This window comes from Notothenia rossii, assembly GCF_949606895.1.
Source record: "Notothenia rossii genome assembly, chromosome: 5".
NCBI classification, from domain to species: domain Eukaryota; kingdom Metazoa; phylum Chordata; class Actinopteri; order Perciformes; family Nototheniidae; genus Notothenia; species Notothenia rossii.
In genome coordinates this window covers 3,746,709-3,764,769 of record NC_136903.1, presented here as the reverse complement: position 1 = coordinate 3,764,769, position 18,061 = coordinate 3,746,709, and the positions used below count along the sequence as shown (strand labels likewise).

General features: G+C 42.7%; 1 protein-coding gene across 2 annotated transcripts; it reads right to left on the bottom strand.

Annotated features, from left to right (window-relative positions):
- Positions 1-1,694: 1,694 nt before the first annotated feature.
- On the bottom strand, positions 1,695-18,061 carry LOC307040157 (uncharacterized protein). Of its 2 annotated transcripts, XM_079682748.1 has the most exons (3): positions 17,575-18,061; positions 13,756-13,854; positions 1,695-4,332 (listed from the first exon to the last, which is right to left on the bottom strand). In XM_079682748.1, exons 1-3 carry the CDS (start codon positions 17,822-17,824, stop codon positions 1,994-1,996), a joined length of 2,688 nt encoding a protein of 895 aa, XP_079538874.1. In that variant the 5' UTR covers positions 17,825-18,061; the 3' UTR covers positions 1,695-1,993. The 2 variants fall into 2 exon arrangements, with proteins under 2 accessions (XP_079538874.1, XP_079538875.1); XM_079682749.1 differs by lacking the exon at positions 13,756-13,854.

Genomic DNA, 18,061 nt, shown 5'->3' with positions numbered 1-18,061 from the left:
ATACAACAGATACTTTCAGCATTATCGGAGCACAAAGTGGAAGCTTGGATGAAACACAGCGGACTTCTAAACAATGAACACCCGAAACTCAGAAGAAATAAAGTTGGGTTTTATGTGTTCTCATATTGCAATGCAAACCCATGATGTAATGACAGTAATTAAGAATAATGTAGTCATTGAATGCTCATTTCAGTAGATTTAATCAAACAAAACATGAACATATTGGACATGCCTCAAGACTGTAACCTCTTCACATTCTGTTGAAATAGTCAATTACTAGCCATATTTTACACATTGCTGTTTTGAATCATTAATATGTGGATGACAGATGAGCCGGATGATGTAACATGTATGCCACCTGCTGGAAAGAAGACGTATCGCTCTGTTGGCGTCGTTTGGACAACAAAAACAGAGTTAAACTCTCATTTCATAAACAATCTTTGAGTACAGAGAGCACACAACCCAACAGCACGTCTTTGGTCTAGCATCACTTTACAAAACGTTTGCATTAAGACACTAAGACTAGCTGGTCCATTGTAAAAGTCAGTCCACCTTAAATGAGCAGTCGGTGATCAGCAGGTGAAAGGCAGGACACGAGAACTTGGTCCTGAGGAGATGTAACGATTATTAAACAAGAAAGTTGTCGAGTCAAGGGGTCAAAGAAATGAACATTTGTGATTATTAGCGAATTGGTTGCAGGTGGGTGAAATTAGGCTTAAGGAGTAACTAAAACCAAAACTAAGGAGCTCATTGTTGATTTCAGGAGGACAAAAAAGGAAGTCCCCCTCCACAGAGAAGCAGTGGAGAGCGTGGAGGACCTACGGTTCCTTGGAGTCAACATCTCCAATAATTTAACTTGGACCTCAAACCTGGTGAAAAAGGCACAGCAGAGACTGTTTTTCCTGAGGAAACTGAGACAGGCCAGGTTTCCACAAAAACTGCTGGTAAACTTCTATCGGTCGACTATTGAAAGCACCCTGACCAGCTGCATAACTGTGTGGTACACCAGCTGCGCAGCCGCAGAGTGGAAGGACCTGAACGGGTGGTGAAGGCTGATCAGCGCATCATTGGGACTGAGCTGGCTTTCTTCTGCAGTCGACTTTTGTAGATGTTGCCAAGCAACCTTGGAAGCAGCAGTATCATCAGAGACATCACACACCCCGGCCACTCACTGTTCGAGCCGCTGCCATCCGACAGATGGTTCGGGTCAATAAAATCATGCACCAACAGACTGAAGAACAGCTTCTTTTCCCAGAGCTGTGGCCTCCATCACTCCCATCCCTGTCCAGCCACAAAACTCACTATAACTTTGAACATGCACACATACAAACACACTACCTCCCATCAAAGACTGCAGCCAAAAATATCATGTTATTTATCTGTATATTTATTAACTATCAAATTGTAGCTTTTCTTTATTAAATAATCTTTAAAAATGTATTTTAACATTCTGGTAAAGTGCATTTAAGTGATGACCCTGATTATTGCTACTATCTCTGCTTTATCACTGCTTTTATGGATATATTCTTATTTATGTACTGCAGTGAGAGAAGCCAACTGAATTTCGTTACACTGATGTGTGAAGACAATAAAGACATTCTATTATATTCTAAAGTATTACATGTAACGGCATTAGGTCATCAGGATACAAAATAGGCAAATGTGTTCCCTTACAGTTACAGAAGCAAAAACAATCAGATAACAGGTATATTTATTTAAAACAGGGATCATTAACAGGAAAGCAATGATACAAAACATTTAGAAATAAAGAACAATACATCAAATCATCCTATATCTGTATATGGAAACTTGGAGCCCTCAATCCACAATGAAATGGTTCATCAACAGTCAGTGGTTAACGTATACATCAGAAAATCAGTATGACAAAAACATTGAACATATTGTCCACTTATATTGATAAAGATAGAGTTCGTTTAAGTCTTATATGAATGTTGTTGATCCACTCAGGCAGATATTTCTCATGTGCGAACTGTCATAAGACATATTCATTGTCCTCTCCATCAGCTTGTGTCTCCATGTGTTCAGCTGAGCTGCTGATTGGAGGCTCTGCCTCTCCGTCATCCTCAGTTTGAATTTCATTAAGCTTTGAGGGCTGACGACCAACACACTTGTGTTTGTTGAAACAATTACGCAATTGAAATCTTTTGTCACAAACATTGCAGCTGTATGGTTTCTCTCCTGTGTGGATTCTCATGTGTTCCTTTAAACTTCCACTCTCTGAAAAAGCTTTCTTACAGACTGAGCAGCTAAAGGGTTTCTCTCCTGTGTGGACTCTCATAGGTTTTTTTAAAGTTCCACTCAATGCAAAATATTTGGTACAAACTGAGCAGCTAAAGGGTTTCTCTCCTGTGTGGACTCTCATGTGTTCTTTTAAACTTCCACTCTGTGAAAAAGCTTTCTTACAGACTGAGCAGCTAAAGGGTTTCTCTCCTGTGTGGACTCTCATGTGTGCCTTTAAACTTGAAATCTCTGAAAAAGATTTCTTACAGACTGAGCAGCTAAAGGGTTTCTCTCCTGTGTGGACTCTCATGTGTGCCTTTACACTTCCAATATCTGAAAACAATTTCTTACAGACTGAGCAGCTAAAGGGTTTCTCTCCTGTGTGGACTCTCATGTGTCTCTTTAAATGTCCACTCCCTGAAAAAGCTTTTTTACAGACTGAGCAGCTAAAGGGTTTCTCTCCTGTGTGGATTCTCATGTGTCTCTTTAAATCTCCACTCTGTGAAAAAGCTTTCTTACAGACTGAGCAGCTATGTGCTTTCTCTCCTGTGTGGACTCTCATGTGTTCCTTTAAATGTCCACTCTGTGAAAAAGCTCTCTTACAGACTGAGAAGCTGAATGGTTTCTTTTCAGCACTGCGTCGTGGATCACTGACAGATTCATGTCTATTTTTCAGTGAGTTTGAGCCTGATGCAGGTTCTCTGGTCTCCTTCCAATCAGCACTGTCTTCAGTGTCAGGTGCAAAAGAGTCTCCAGTGTCGTCCTCAGTCTTTGGTTGTAAACTGCTCTCTGGATCTGAGTTCCTGGCTGGTTCTGGTCCTCGACAATCATCTCCATCAGCTTGTGTCTCCATGTGTTCAGCTGAGCTGCTGATTGGAGGCTCTGCCTCTCCGTCATCCTCAGTTTGAATTTCATTAAGCTTTGAGGGCTGACGACCAACACACTTGTGTTTGTTGAAACAATTACGCAATTGAAATCTTTTGTCACAAACATTGCAGCTGTATGGTTTCTCTCCTGTGTGGATTCTCATGTGTTCCTTTAAACTTCCACTCTCTGAAAAAGCTTTCTTACAGACTGAGCAGCTAAAGGGTTTCTCTCCTGTGTGGACTCTCATGTGTTTTTTTAAAGTTCCACTCAATGCAAAATATTTGGTACAAACTGAGCAGCTAAAGGGTTTCTCTCCTGTGTGGACTCTCATGTGTTCTTTTAAACTTACATTCTGTGAAAAAGCTTTCTTACAGACTGAGCAGCTAAAGGGTTTCTCTCCTGTGTGGACTCTCATGTGTGCCTTTAAACTTGAAATCTCTGAAAAAGATTTCTTACAGACTGAGCAGCTAAAGGGTTTCTCTCCTGTGTGGACTCTCATGTGTCTCTTTAAATGTCCACTCCGTGAAAAAGCTTTTTTACAGACTGAGCAGCTAAAGGGTTTCTCTCCTGTGTGGATTCTCATGTGTCTCTTTAAATGTCCACTCTGTGAAAAAGCTTTCTTACAGACTGAGCAGCTATGTGCTTTCTCTCCTGTGTGGACTCTCATGTGTTCCTTTAAATGTCCTCTCTGTGAAAAAGCTCTCTTACAGACTGAGAAGCTGAATGGTTTCTTTTCAGCACTACGTTGTGGATCACTGACAGATTCATGTCTATTTTTCAGTGAGTTTGAGCCTGATGCAGGTTCTCTGGTCTCCTTCCAATCAGCACTGTCTTCAGTGTCAGGTGCAAAAGAGTCTCCAGTGTCGTCCTCAGTCTTTGGTTGTAAACTGCTCTCTGGATCTGAGTTCCTGGCTGGTTCTGGTCCTCGACAATCATCTCCATCAGCTTCTGTTTCCATGTGTTCAGTTTGTCTTTGATGAAGCTGTAAGGGCTGAGGTTTCTCTTTATCATCTTCACTCTTCACAGGGTCAGGAGTGAAAGTGGACTTGGTGATATCAGCCTCCTCCAGCTCCTGAAGCTGCTCTCCCTCCTGACTGATCATGAGTTCCTCATGTTCTTGCTTAATGTGTGGGTGGGGCTCTGCGTCCTCCTGGTCCAGACTGGTGCTCCACTCCTGCTGGTCAGGGAGAACCTCTTCTTTAACCACCACCAGCTGCTGGACGTCTGCAGGAAACAGGAAGCACACAGTCAGAAAATACTGTTAAGTGTTAGCATTTAAAAATCTAATCACCATTAAAACGGGAGAAATTTTTCAGCCCTAATATTGCCTTTCTTTTTATACTTTAATATGATCTTTCTTAGTCCCACCCATTGTGTATTTTTGTTGGCTCAATTCACCTTACGTAGCCCAGTCCCATTCCACTTCCATTTAAAAATGAAAAAGGGTTATTTCTTGGGATCGTTCACAACTACACTACGCCTATAGAATGTTAATACTAAAAATATATTGTAGGGCCATACCTATACAAAACTTGACTGAAGTCTTTTGCTTAAAATACCAAACAGATCACCCATTGTAGCCATGCCTCATACCTCTCTATTCCAGCCCTGTTCCAAAAAGGCTAATTCTGTGACTGTAGCTGTAGCTTTAAATGGAACAGCTGCTGCTAGCCACGCCTCTTTGTAGCATCACGCAGCTTTCCTCTGCTAAGAGTTTCGGGAGAAACTCAGCTAAACGCTGCCGTGATTAAATGCCATATTATGATCCAAACCACTTCAAGCATTATTTCTGAAACATATATGGAGCTCAATCCTTTCTCTCTCGCAGGGTTTACCGCAAGGACATTACGTTACACATATTCTCTCCAGTAGCCTACAGCGTTAGCTCGGAGTTTTAGCATGCTTGCTAATGTGAACACAGACCATATTACTCCCAAAACATGCAGCACATTGCAGTGTTTCCCCTAGGATGGAGTCATAGCAGCGGTGCTAAGGCACGTGGGCCTAGCATAATGTGAGCGCGGAGCGCGTGGAATGTTTTAGTGTGTGCGCGTGCGAAGTGAGATTTTAGGTGAGATTTTAGGCGACATTTTATGTGTAAAGAATAAATGAAAAATCTCTACAAAAGACAAATACACTGCAAAAACAGAAACTTATTGACATAGGTAATAGACGTCAAAATGGCTTCAAATGTATTCAGTATTATATGAACATCTTTGAATTGGGGGGTGAACGTCACATCCTCTAGGGGGGTCCGGGGGTATGTCCCCCCGGGAAGATTGTTTTTTGAACATTTTACAGTAAAATGCTTCAATCTGGTGCACTATTACTAGTGCACCAGATTACTAGAGACCTGACACAATTACTAGAGACCTGATATAGGTGGTACAACTCTAAAACGCCCATATGAAAAAGATCGGTTTGCATTTTATTAATCAAATAAGTATATGAACATAACCGATAACCTACCATAGCCAATAACAAATAAATGTAGCTTATTTTATTTTTGTTGTTCATTCATATCTTATTTTAACTACTTAACCTAGTGCCCACCGTACAGGGCAAATTAAACATGTAACCGGGGTGAAAAGGGTGTTATATTTACTTAATTATGAATGTTGTTACATCAAGCCCGAACATTTGGATGAGCGCCAACGGTCAAAAATGTTTTTTCCGACCCAGAGCTACCAGCGCAGCGCCCCCCAGATCTGGCGCCCTAGGCGACCGCCTGTGTCTCCTATGCCAGTAATAGTACAGCGGTTAAGCCCTCAAATCAAGGGAAATTGTGCACTTTTTGAAAGAAACATGAAACTTCTACCATAGTTAGTTTATATCATGAGGTTTATTTTTAGATGTGGAGGGAAGTCAGATTTGACCTCTGAGGCCCGGGAGAGGTCAAATCGGGGATGGCCACCAATAATATTCAAAACTGACTCACTTTGGAACCGAACACTGTAGAAAAACACTTAAGGTGTCATTTCCCACAAATGTTAGGGTGCCCATTCTGTTGGTGATACATTTGAGACCAATATAATTCAAGAAAATGCATTTATGTTAAAGTCAAGGTAAAAATATATCAAAATATTTATTTTTTATGTACCCAAGAACATTCTTCAATTGATTTCTTTGTAGTCTCAGTATTATTTAGTTATAAGTTATTATTTCATGGGGTGTGTGGATATTTGTATGCATTCTCAGCACAGATTTATCAGCAGTTGACCCCCCTAGACCATTTCCACAGACTACCTGCAATACCACCGCGGACCACTGGTTGAAAACCCCCTGCTCTAAAGCTTCATTAGCCTACTTATTCGAGGGGTTGTTGCTAGACAACATGGTGAGAAGTATTCAGAAATGCCACTTCTGACACTTCGGACATTTCTAACAGGTAAAAAGATTGACTATGAACAAACAATATTATTAAAAACAATATTAATATTAATATATGCCTTTGAATGCGAATGTATTGAATTTGACTGTAGCCAGGAAGGAGTTTTCCTTGCTAGCTAGCAAGGAAAACTCCTAGCTAGCTAGCTAGCTAGCTAGCGTGATCAAAATAATTATCCTAGCTTAAGTAGAAGACAGTCTGGAACATTTCTGTTTGAGCTGAGTAGTTTAATGATTGAACAGAGTATTTTCTAGAGATGTCAACTTGGTTATTATGTCAAATTTGGGTAACATTTTACCTGTCATAACAGTAACAAAACACAGTCACGGACATGTCACGAACATGTCATAAACATTATGTCAATGTCATATATATATGACACATATATGTCATATCATTGTCATTAAGTGTCATTTGGTTTAACCTAACCCTACAAAAACCGAATGACACAATGACAACAGTGTTTAATACAATGTTAAATTGTTATCTTTTCAGATTCCCACGTCTTGCTGGAATTTTAACCCTCACCATGTCAAAGCGTCACAGCTTGATGGTCCCTACCCAGCCCTCGTTATCCAAGCAATCCAAGCCACCCCCCAGCACTAACTGGGACATTTGTGTCCTCTGTCAAGTCAAAACAGATGAACCTTTACAGTGTCCTCTCAGAAACAAATATAAACAGTCTGTTGGTAGTGGCTATGTATCCCTCACAGAAGACCTTCTCCGGTTCCATACCCTTCAGCATATGCCAATGGACCTCAACCTGGAGCGATTAGATGATGGAGATGGCATAGAATCCACTTTGAAGAGACACAAGGCAGAGTGGCACAAGAGATGTCGGCTAAAATTCAACAAAAAAGCATATGATGAGCTAAGTCGGGGGAAATTAACTACAGCACAACAACAAAGTACCTCATCTGTACACACGCGATCTGCCCACAGCCATTCACAGTCCACAGAACCTACTTGCTTCTTTTGCAATGAGCCTGCTGCAGGTTCCTCAGGTTTGCATAATGCATCAACCTACAACATTGACAGAAATGTGAGGAAGTGTGCCCTTGAGCTTGAGGACACTGCTCTGTTGGCCAAGCTCGCAGAGGGTGACATGATTGCCATTGAGGCCAAGTACCATCATCGCTGTCTGTCTTCATTGTACAACAAAGCCAGGCAGGCTGCATCTAAACACAATGATGGAGATGATACTTGCCTACATGGCATAGCCTTTGCACAGTTAGTGGCATATCTGGAAGACAAGAACAGTGATGAGAACACTTCCCCTGTCTTGAAATTGACTGACATCGCTCAGTTGTACAAGACCAGGCTGGAACAACTTGGTCTGACTGTAGATAAACGGATTCACACCACCAGACTGAAAGAACGACTGCTTTCTGAGCTTCCACATCTGAGGGCACATTCACAAGGAAGAGACGCACTTCTGAGTTTTGAGAATGACATTGGACCAGCTCTCATGATAGCCTGTCAAACTGACAGTGATGCCATGCACTTAATGCGAGCAGCACAAGTAGTGCGCAAAGAAATCTTTGGTTCGTCTTTCTCTTTTGACGGATCATTCCAAGAAAACTGCCAGCAGAGGGCTGTGCCACCATCTCTCTTGGCTCTCGTCAACATGGTACTTGATGGTACAAACATTAAGCATCAGACCACCACAAAACCTGCCCTAACAATCTCCCAATTGATGGTCTTTAACAGTAAGAAGCAGGCACGGAACATGGATTCACCAAGCTCAGCACGTACAAGGCACACCCGAGAAACTCCACTCCCTCTATATCTGTCCCTCAAGATCCATGCAGTTACACGAAGTAGGGGGTTAGTTGACACACTGTTCAACCTGGGATTGTGTGTTTCCTATGACAGGCTGCTGCAAGTCACATCAAACATTGCCAATGGTGTCTGCCAGCAATTTAGGATGGAAGATGTTGTGTGCCCACCAAAGTTGCGTAATGGACTGTTCACAACAGGAGCTGTGGACAATATAGACCATAACCCAAGTTCTGCAACAGCCAAAGATTCCTTCCACGGCACTGGAATCTCACTAATGCAGCATCCATCACACACACAAAGCGGAACTGATCGTGGTGTACTAGTGATTAGTCAAGATGGCTCTTCCACCAAGTCAGTGAAACCTCTGCCAACATCATACACAGTCGTGCCACCAGCTTCCCTCCACAAAAAGGAATTTAGTGTGCCACCTGTACAAGGTCCTGTGAGACCCTCCACCCTCCTAGTTTCTACAGCCGCCACAGAGGATGAATATGCATGGCTCAGAAAAGTCAAGACAGCTGTTGAAACGTCAGCCATTGATGGCATGATATCGTGGTCTGCCTACCATGCCTGTGTTCACCATGCCGTCATCCCTCCTGCAGCAATCAATGCATTATTACCTCTCTTTCTTGACAATGCACATTCAGTAGCAATGATTCGGCACTCTATGGAAATCGTAAAAAGAGCAATTCAACATGTGAACCCTGGTCAGATTCCTGTCATTGCTGCTGACCAACCACTGTATGCTCTCGCTAAACAAGTACAGTGGACCTGGCCAGACACTTATGGAGAAGATCACTTTGTGATCATGTTTGGTGGTCTACACATCGAAATGGCTATGTTGAAGTTGCTGGGAGACTGGCTAGAAGACAGTGGCTGGACCAATGCTCTGGTCCAGGCTGATATTGCAAGTTCTGGAACAGCAAATTCCTTCATACATGCCAAACATGTCACCAAGACCCGCCATGCACACCAGGTCACAGCTGCAAGCCTCTATACACTACTGCAACGAGCATACAATGAAAATTGCATATCTGATGATACAGATGCCATGCCACCTGACAGTCTATCTTTTGAGGAGTGGTGCATACAACAAGCAAAGGCTAGTGTTCACTTTGACTACTGGCATAAGACCCTGTCATTGCAGCTTCTCGTTTTGCGGTACATGAGGTCCATTCGTGAAGGCAACTTCCAGCTGTACGTGGAATCCCTAACACAGATCATGCCCTGGATGTTCGCCCTGGATCACACACACTACAGCAGATGGCTTCCCGTACACATCCGTGATATGATGACTCTTGCGGACAGACACCCAGATGTCCTGGCAGAATTCAAGTCTGGACATTTCGTGGTGCACAAAACCAGCAACCAGTTCTCTGCCATGGCACTTGACCAGTGCCATGAACAGAACAATGCCATGTTCAAAGGTTCTGGTGGGGCTATCGGACTGACTGGCAATCCAGAAGCACTCAGACGCTGGATGGTAGCAGGACCAGAAATCGCCAGGATCACTAAAGAGTTTGAAGAACAGGCAACACACCAACAGCATGGACCCAGTGACTCTAGACACCATGACCAGCAACCTGGAGTGCAAACCACATTCCTGAAGGAGGTTAAGGCACTTGTCACGGTGCTGGAAGAGATGGGGAATCCATTTCTAGAACACAGCCAAGATCTTTTAGTCATTGACACAAGAGACATCGTTGATACCCAAGTTGCTGATACTGTAAGAAGGATTTATACCATTGGTGAGGAGCAGTACACCGAGTTTGTGACCCAAAGGCTGGAAAGGTGTACAACACCTATCACACACCCTCTTCCAAAAAAAAAGTTGCCACTATTCAGCAGACCACCTGTGAAGGTCAAATCAAAAGAGAAAGCACAACTCGCTGCACTGAAGAGTGACTGTGGTCTTTTTTCAAGGCTGTACATCTCATGTCAAACACGAGATGGAGACATCAACCACTTCTTTTCCCACGAAAACCAGGCAGCACCTCCAGCTCTGTCAAGTGGAGGAAAACTTCGGTTCGGGGTTAAAGCAGATCTGCTTCGCTGCCTGGAGTCAAATCTGTTTGAAATCAAGAGTGTTCCTAAGACTGATGCAGTAATTATAGATGGTGCAGCTGTGGTTCAAATGCTGAATCCAAAGTTATCAAGAACATTTCAAGAGTATGGAGAAACAGTGTTCATACCATACATCTCTGCTCAACTAGAGGTAAGCATCCGTGTTGACCTTGTCTGGGATGTATACCTATCTGCCAGCCTGGAAGCTTCAACAAGACAGAAGAGGGGAAATGGCAAGAGGAAAAGGGTGGCTCCCCTTACTGTGATGCCCAAGAACTGGAAAGACTTCCTTCGATGTGATGAAAACAAAACAGAGTTATTTTCCTTCCTGGCCCGAGAAGCCGTAAGTCTGCCAGTAGCACAGGGCAAGGAACTGTATGCAACAGATGGAACTGGAGTCCTCTGCTCTCCTGCCGATTCATGTGTGACCTGCCTTGCCCCATGTTCACAAGAAGAGGCAGACACCCGGCTACTTCTGCATGTGGCAGACGCTGTGCATAAAGGTTGTAAGAAGGTGACCATACGTACCGTTGATACAGATGTGGTGGTGTTGGCAGTGGCTTGTTTTAGCAAAATAGCTCCCGATGAACTGTGGGTTTCCTTTGGTGTTGGGTCGAGTTTCCGGTTTATCGCTATTCATGAAATGGTTGCCACAATGACTCCTATCCAATGCCTGACTCTCCCTGTCTTTCACGCTTTCACTGGATGTGACACCGTGTCTGCATTTGCTGGCCGTGGAAAGAAGATTGCCTGGGAGAGATGGAAGTCTTTCCCAGAGGTCAGTGATGCTTTCCAGGAACTCCTGTGCATGCCAAGTGAGGTCAGTGAAGATTCCATGTTACTGCTGGAAAGATTTGTGGTGCTCATGTATGACCGAACGAGTGAGTGCATGGAAGTGAATGATGCCAGGAAACAGCTTTTCTCCCAGAAGTCCAGGAGTTTAGAAAACATCCCTCCAACCCAGGCTGCCCTCAAACAGCACATCAAGCGTACTTGCTTTCAGGCTAACGTTTGGAACCAGTCACTGGTCCTGGACCCAGAGATGCCAGAGCCATCTGATTGGGGCTGGACAAAAGAAACCACTGGGTGGCAGCCACTCTGGACAACTCTCCCTGAAGCAGCAAAGTCTTGCCATGAGCTGATCCGCTGTAACTGTCAGAAAGGGTGCACTGGACGGTGCTCATGTGTCAAAGCTGCACTTAAGTGTACAGATCTCTGCTTTTGTTCTGGGGACTGTTAAGATTTTTGATCACTACCAATATGTGATCCTGACATGAAAGGACTGTGGTGTTGTTAACCACTTCTCCGTCCCTTGATGATGATTAAAAAGTTAAATAATAAATCAGTTAAAAAATTACTTATTATTTCAATGACTGTTGTTATTGGCATTGTTATTATTGTTATTGACATCATTATTAACCTTATCATTACTGTTATTATTTTGAAAATAAACTACCTTTTTGCATCGTTCACCACCCTATGTTTGCATTATTTGACCTCCACATTGATCTAAATGCATTTTCTTGAGTTCTATTGGTCTCAAAGGTATCACCAACAGAATGGGCACCCTAAAATGTGTGGGAAATGACACCTTAAGTGTTTTTCTACAGTGTTTGGTTCCAAAGTGAGGCATTTTTGAGTATTATTGGCGGCCATCTTGGATTTGACCTCTCCCGGGCCTCAGAGGTCAAATCTGACTTCCCTCCACATCTGAAAATAAACCTCATGGTATAAACTAACTATGGTAGAAGTTTCATGTTTCTTTCAAAAAGTGCACAATTTCATGGTTATCCGCTCTACTATAACTAGTTACGGTAGTTTGAGAGGTAATTAAAATAGCTACGTGTGATATCCTAACCTGAAGTGTGTGTTTTGTCCGCTCACTGCTGCATGTGATCATGCAGTGCTGCGTGTCGACTCGTCAGTAGCAGCTGATCTCTCTCTCCCGCCAGTTTAGACTTCACTCGCGTTTATGTCCATATTGATCGGATCTAGCTAGTTCTAGCTAATTATATGACTACCTGCTTATTAAAAGACACCTAAACAATAAGCGTCGCTCTGCAACTGGGTGAGGCCACAAAGTATAGCGCAGCATTATGCATTTGTTTACATGCCCACCGGAACCCCGAGGCATTACCAACAGATCAACGCACAATCAACCCAGACAGGACATCTCTTTCTCCACATTAAGTATTAGACATTAGAATTGACTATTCTTGTCTGTCACATAAGTCGTGCTAAAGGGAAATTATTTTGACCAAAGAGATTTAGATTCGCCGGCTAAAGGGAACTCTGACGTCGCCATTTTGTGTGCTTCGCGGATACGCTCGGCTCCTCTCAGCTCCTGTCGACTGCTGCTCGGGTCTGCTCGGTCAGCTTCCGGATGAGGAGGCATTCGTTCGACCAACTTACAGTAGATAACATTACAAACATTTTTAACAGGGGCCATAATAGTGTAAATAATGTTTGTTTTGGCAGTTATAACTGAATGTAATGTTTTTCTACTTTTTTACATCTGGGAAGGCATTTGCCTTCATCAGATGGAAAGTGTCTTGACCAACAACTTAAGTATTTCTTATAGCTATGCAGGGCATGCAAGAGAGCAAACACAAACAAGAACAAACAAACAAGTGAAATTAAGAATAAAATTGAAATTGTACAATATAATATTGTGGTGGTTCATCTTATAATTCAGTCTAGAGAATGCACCAGACAGCATCTAAGACCTGCAAAAATCTAAATGTTCCAGGGGGAGGCCCCCCAAAACCTTCGTGCCATTTCGTCCGCGCGCATTTTTTAGGGCAATCTCTATTGGGCTCAGGGCCATCTGTAAATTAGCTTAGATGCACTGTAATCTCATTTATTTGTATTGTGTTAATAAAGAAAATATGTATTTAAATGTTGCCTTGGTCAGGTTTGCTTAGAAAAAAACAAAACAAAAATCTAGGTTTAAATCGAAAATTGTCCATTAGTTAGATTTTATTTTTAGGCCAAATCGCCCAGCCCTAGCGTGGTGGCTGTCACTCCTGGCTCCCGGCTCAACCTCCACTCACCTGCTGCAATCAGCTGTGCACCCTCCCCGACTACACACCTGCTTACCATCAAGCCATTTACAACGGCATATCAACGGAGGCTCCACAACCTTTCTCCGCCAGATCGCCAAGTGTCAGCCGTATCTCGCGTCTCTCCTCCGGTACACAGCACCGTAGTGTGGCGCTGCATTAGGTAACGCGAGATACGGCTGATACTTGCGCATTAGTTTCTGTTATGGCTCAGTATCAACAGTCCTGCCAGTAAAGTTACTATATTATTAATGCTACTTTAGTTATAGCCTGATATATGATAGCTAACTTTACAATGTTGTGATGTGACTGACATTAGCTAACATTCTGTAGCTAACGCCGGTCACTCACCAAGACAGCTGCCCTGTTCTCCACTGGTTCTCCTCACACCACAGCTCCATTTCTCTCCGATGGCCGTTATTTTTTCGAATCCTTGGCTGCTCCTGGTCTCTTGGAAGCATAGCAGGCTCATAATTATAATCATATGCATTCGAATATATATTTTCAACCTCTTCTGTGTCAAAACTAGCATTGTGATCCATGTTTATTCATACATGAGACTGGTGTCTCTAACCTGCAAGTTGCTCTTTAAAATTTTATTAATTATATATTTTCCACATTTATTTTGTATATTAGTTTTTGGTCAATATAATTGCAAGATAATTCATTTATTAAGTCCTTATATGTAATGTATTCACTTCAAATTATTTTTCAGCTTAAAAAAAAGAGTTGAAAGTGTTAATAAAATGAGAGCATTTTGGGCGGGCCTTAGACTGCTGCAGCGCTCACATGAACCAACACAGAACATAAGTGGGGGGGACAGAAACATGGAGAAAGGTACCAAACTCTTACATGGACATTTGTAATCTGTTCCAGGCATTGAGATTGACATGGAATATTTGGAATGCTACTCTGTAAAGGAAATAGGCCTACTACTGTTAAAATAACCTTATTTGTTTAAAATAAAAGTGCGCAAAAAAACTCATTTTCAATTCATTATTGAATTGTGGGCATAACAATGCAATTAATCGCAGAAAATCCTTTGATTAATCATGTTTCAAATGTGTAATCGTTGCCCAGCAATAATAAATAGTCTTAAGTGTTACCAAAAGAGTTTAAAGCAGGGGTGTCCAAACATACAGATAAATATACGAAGGGCTGGGCCAGGTGAGGTATATCGCCTCGTAAGTTAAAGGTGGGGTAGGTAAGTTTGAGAAACCGGCTCGAGATACACTTGTTGTTATATTCCATGGAATGCTCTTAACATCCTGATAGCAATGAATATCTTAAGTGCTTTGGCAAAAAATCCATTAAAAAAATGTAATCTGTGGAAGCCGTAGTACTGTAAAAAGCACGACCAGTCATTTTAGCCGGCCCGGCAGGAGAAATACCTGCTCTGCTGAACATGTTATGTAGAGAACAGTGCAGATCTTCCCTATTGACACCAGGAAAAACCTAGTCTAAAGTAAGGAACATTAATAGTGTGATTAGGCACAGATATAAGATCAATAATACACTTTATTTTAGGGCACCTTTCAAAATATTCAATGTCACTTTAAAATAAAATAAAAAAAGTACAATTCAAAAATGTGTTGAGTAGGAAACCATAGAGGAAAATTACATTCAAAGGAGCAATTAAAGCGAGTGAAGCTAGTTTGAACAAATTATCTTTTAGGCTTGATTGAAAATAACACAGTGTCTGACATCATGTTATATCATTACGGTAATATAATTGCTTACTATTCGTGTTTATCAAGTATCAGACACTTAAACAACAGACAAGATTTTAAGAAATAGGACTATACTGACAAATGACATCTTATCCTTTCATTGTCTGTTCTGTAGGAAGGAGGAACATAACTCCTTGTAGCGGGACTAGACTTAAAAACGGAAGTTTGTTCCAATACGAAGATTGCGTCCTTAAAACGAGCCACCTCGCAATTGGACCTTTCGCAAAGCCACGCCCCTAAATGCCCGTTGTCCAATCATATTCGATCACGTGCGCGGCTCCCTGTGGAAGTCCGACAAGCTTAGCGTTCAAATTCATTGCGAAAATGGTGAAGCGTTGTGCTTATGGTCTTTGCAAATCGGATAGCAGATATCCCATAAGTTTAGAGGGGGGGGGTGATATTTTACCCGTTTCCTAAACCCAAAACCCGAGAGGAGAGATGCCGCCAGTGGATAAAGAAATGCGGCAGGCCCCATGCCCAGCTGAATATGGCGAATATCAACAAACACAAATACGTTTGCTCCAAGGTAAATACGTGCTAACGTAGCTAGCTAGCTAGCAAAGATTACATTCACAAATTAACTAACTAATTTAATTAACTAATTCCACTAACTAACGTTAGCTAAAGTCACACGACTACAGCTGTAAGCTGTGTGCTTCTAGGTCGTTTTGACCATCACTTGATGCATAATAATGTCTGAACAGCTGAGCTCCGTTATTAGTCTACCTGTGGTCAAAGTACAAACAAGAAAGCCAACAGGCAATCATTCATTTATATTTTGCTTTAATCTTTGTAGCATTTTGTTAATGGAAAGCCTACTGCCGACTTAACTAATCCTGCTGCACAAGTGGGCACCCCGACCCCCACAAAGGAACAACAAGGTGGATGCAGAAAGCCACCAAGGAAACGGTAGTTAACTTTAGACAAACTACAACATTTAATGCCTCTTGTGATTGTATTGTTTTATTCCAAAATAATAATAATAATTCCGTCGAATTTGACATACAGCTCATGTGGTTTTTCACTCTTGCACTGCGACCTGTATGCAAGTGCCTCTATTGATGTTGTGCCTCCCTCTTTTCTAATGTTTATACTGTGGATATAACCCTCCATAGCGTATTGTAGCCCCTTTTGTCGGGACCTGGAGGATATTGCTGCGTTATTGCTCCAAAATGAGTCTGTTAAGGCGACTCCGACGTTACGGAGACCCTCCATTATGGCTTTGTTTAACGCATCTGGCTCTCAGCTTGTCGGACTAGCAACAGTAACCAAGGGGGGGCGTGGCTTTGCGAAAGGTCAATTATATGCACACTATTTATTCAGCCGTTTGCTGTTTAATCTGATGGGAAACATATCATTCAAAAGAGATTAAAAAAAAGCTTATTAAACTAGACCAGGGGTCGGCAACCCCTGGCACGCGTGGCACGCGGCACCGTAACCAGTGGCACACTAGGAATAAGTGTTCAAAATATTTAAATTGTATTTTCGGATCCTGAATGCCAGAGCGCGTCTCCCCGTTACTTGCAGAAGGAAGCCATGCACGTAACGCAGCCCCGCTCTCTTTATCTCCAGGTGACTTTCTGCCGCTTTCCTCCGTGGTGCAGTGCTGATCGTTTCACCACTGAGGAAAGCACTTCACTAATTCCAGTACCCATAAGGAGCTGTACAAATGACGCAGTTTTTGCGTGGCTGTGTTTATTTAGTTGAAAGCCCAGTGGCGATCTGCTCATCTCTCATCGAAATAATATGCTACAAAGGGGCGGACTGACCATCTGTGTGTTGAACTTTCCTGTCGGCTCCCAGACCGTAGTCGAGGAGGGCAGAAGCAACAAGCTTCAGGTTCAATAACCCACTTTAGCTTAAATGACTGGAGAGAGGCGAGCTCTTCTTGGGAGGACGTTGCATTTATTTAGCTGTTCTTCTGTTTCACAAAATACATCACAGACCTGTTTTTCTGCTTTCCCGTTTCACTTCCAGAAACATACACACGTTCCCTCACTGTCGCTCTACCATTCACAAACACACATGCACAAGCCGCACCCCTCTCAATCTCTCAGGGACAGCGATCTCATCTCACTCTGCATGACCCTAATATCATAACTTGTGTGTTCTGGAGAATCACAGAACGGACGATCGTCCTTATCATTATGCCGTGTAAACCAATTATTTAAATGTGTTTGTTAAATTCGGCATCATGTAAATTGCGCTGACAGGTCCACACACTGCTTCCCCGCAGCGAGGCTCCCTCAACCCCCCCCGTTGATAATTATCGATCGTTGGCACGCTGATAACATTTTTTGTTTTAAATGGCACTTCATATCAAAAAGGTTGCCGACCCCTGAACTAGACGAACGCTCAACCTACGGCACAACACCGGCCCCCGGGCCGTAGTTTGGACACCCCTGGTTTAAATTGTTAATTAAGAGTAAAGGGAACAGACCTGCTCTGTGAATCCGAAGCTGAGGCTGTAAAACAGCGTCCAGTAGTTTCTGGAGTCTCTTGTTCTCCTCTTTGGAAAGAAACAGCTCCTCCTCGAGCTCTGCTATTGTTTGTTCAAAGAGAGTAAATATCTCTTCATTAGCAGCAGTGAGTCGCTGCTTCTTCACCAACAGCAGCATTTGGACTTTACTCATGTTTACTAGATTACCTTTTCCTGCAAACTCCGTTAAACACCCCGTTTCTCTCTCCATCAAACTCTTAATCTGACTAGTGTTGCCAACGTGTTTCCAGCTAGCATGCTAAGCTAGCTCCTATAGTTCGAGGTAAACGCTCCAGAAAAAAGAGCACGCAGTCCATTCGGAGGTTTATCCAGACACACAGATGATGGATCAGTAGTGCTGGAGCTCACAAACGCTTTCTCAGGAAAACACAGAGAGAGAACCGTAGCGACGAGACGCCACCTAGACCCAGTGTGACTACCCGGTCTG

What these genes read in the sequence shown, in the direction of transcription:
- LOC307040157 (XM_079682748.1), bottom strand. Translation starts at nt 17,824, where the DNA reads ATGGAGAGAGAAACGGGGTGTTTAACGGAGTTTGCAGGAAAAGGTAAT. An exon ending in GCTTCGGATTCACAGAGCAG is followed by an intron (nt 13,855 to 17,574) that starts GTCTGTTCCCTT and finishes TATGCTTCCAAG; the next exon opens with AGACCAGGAGCAGCCAAGGA. An exon ending in AGAACAGGGCAGCTGTCTTG is followed by an intron (nt 4,333 to 13,755) that starts GTGAGTGACCGG and finishes TGTTTCCTGCAG; the next exon opens with ACGTCCAGCAGCTGGTGGTG.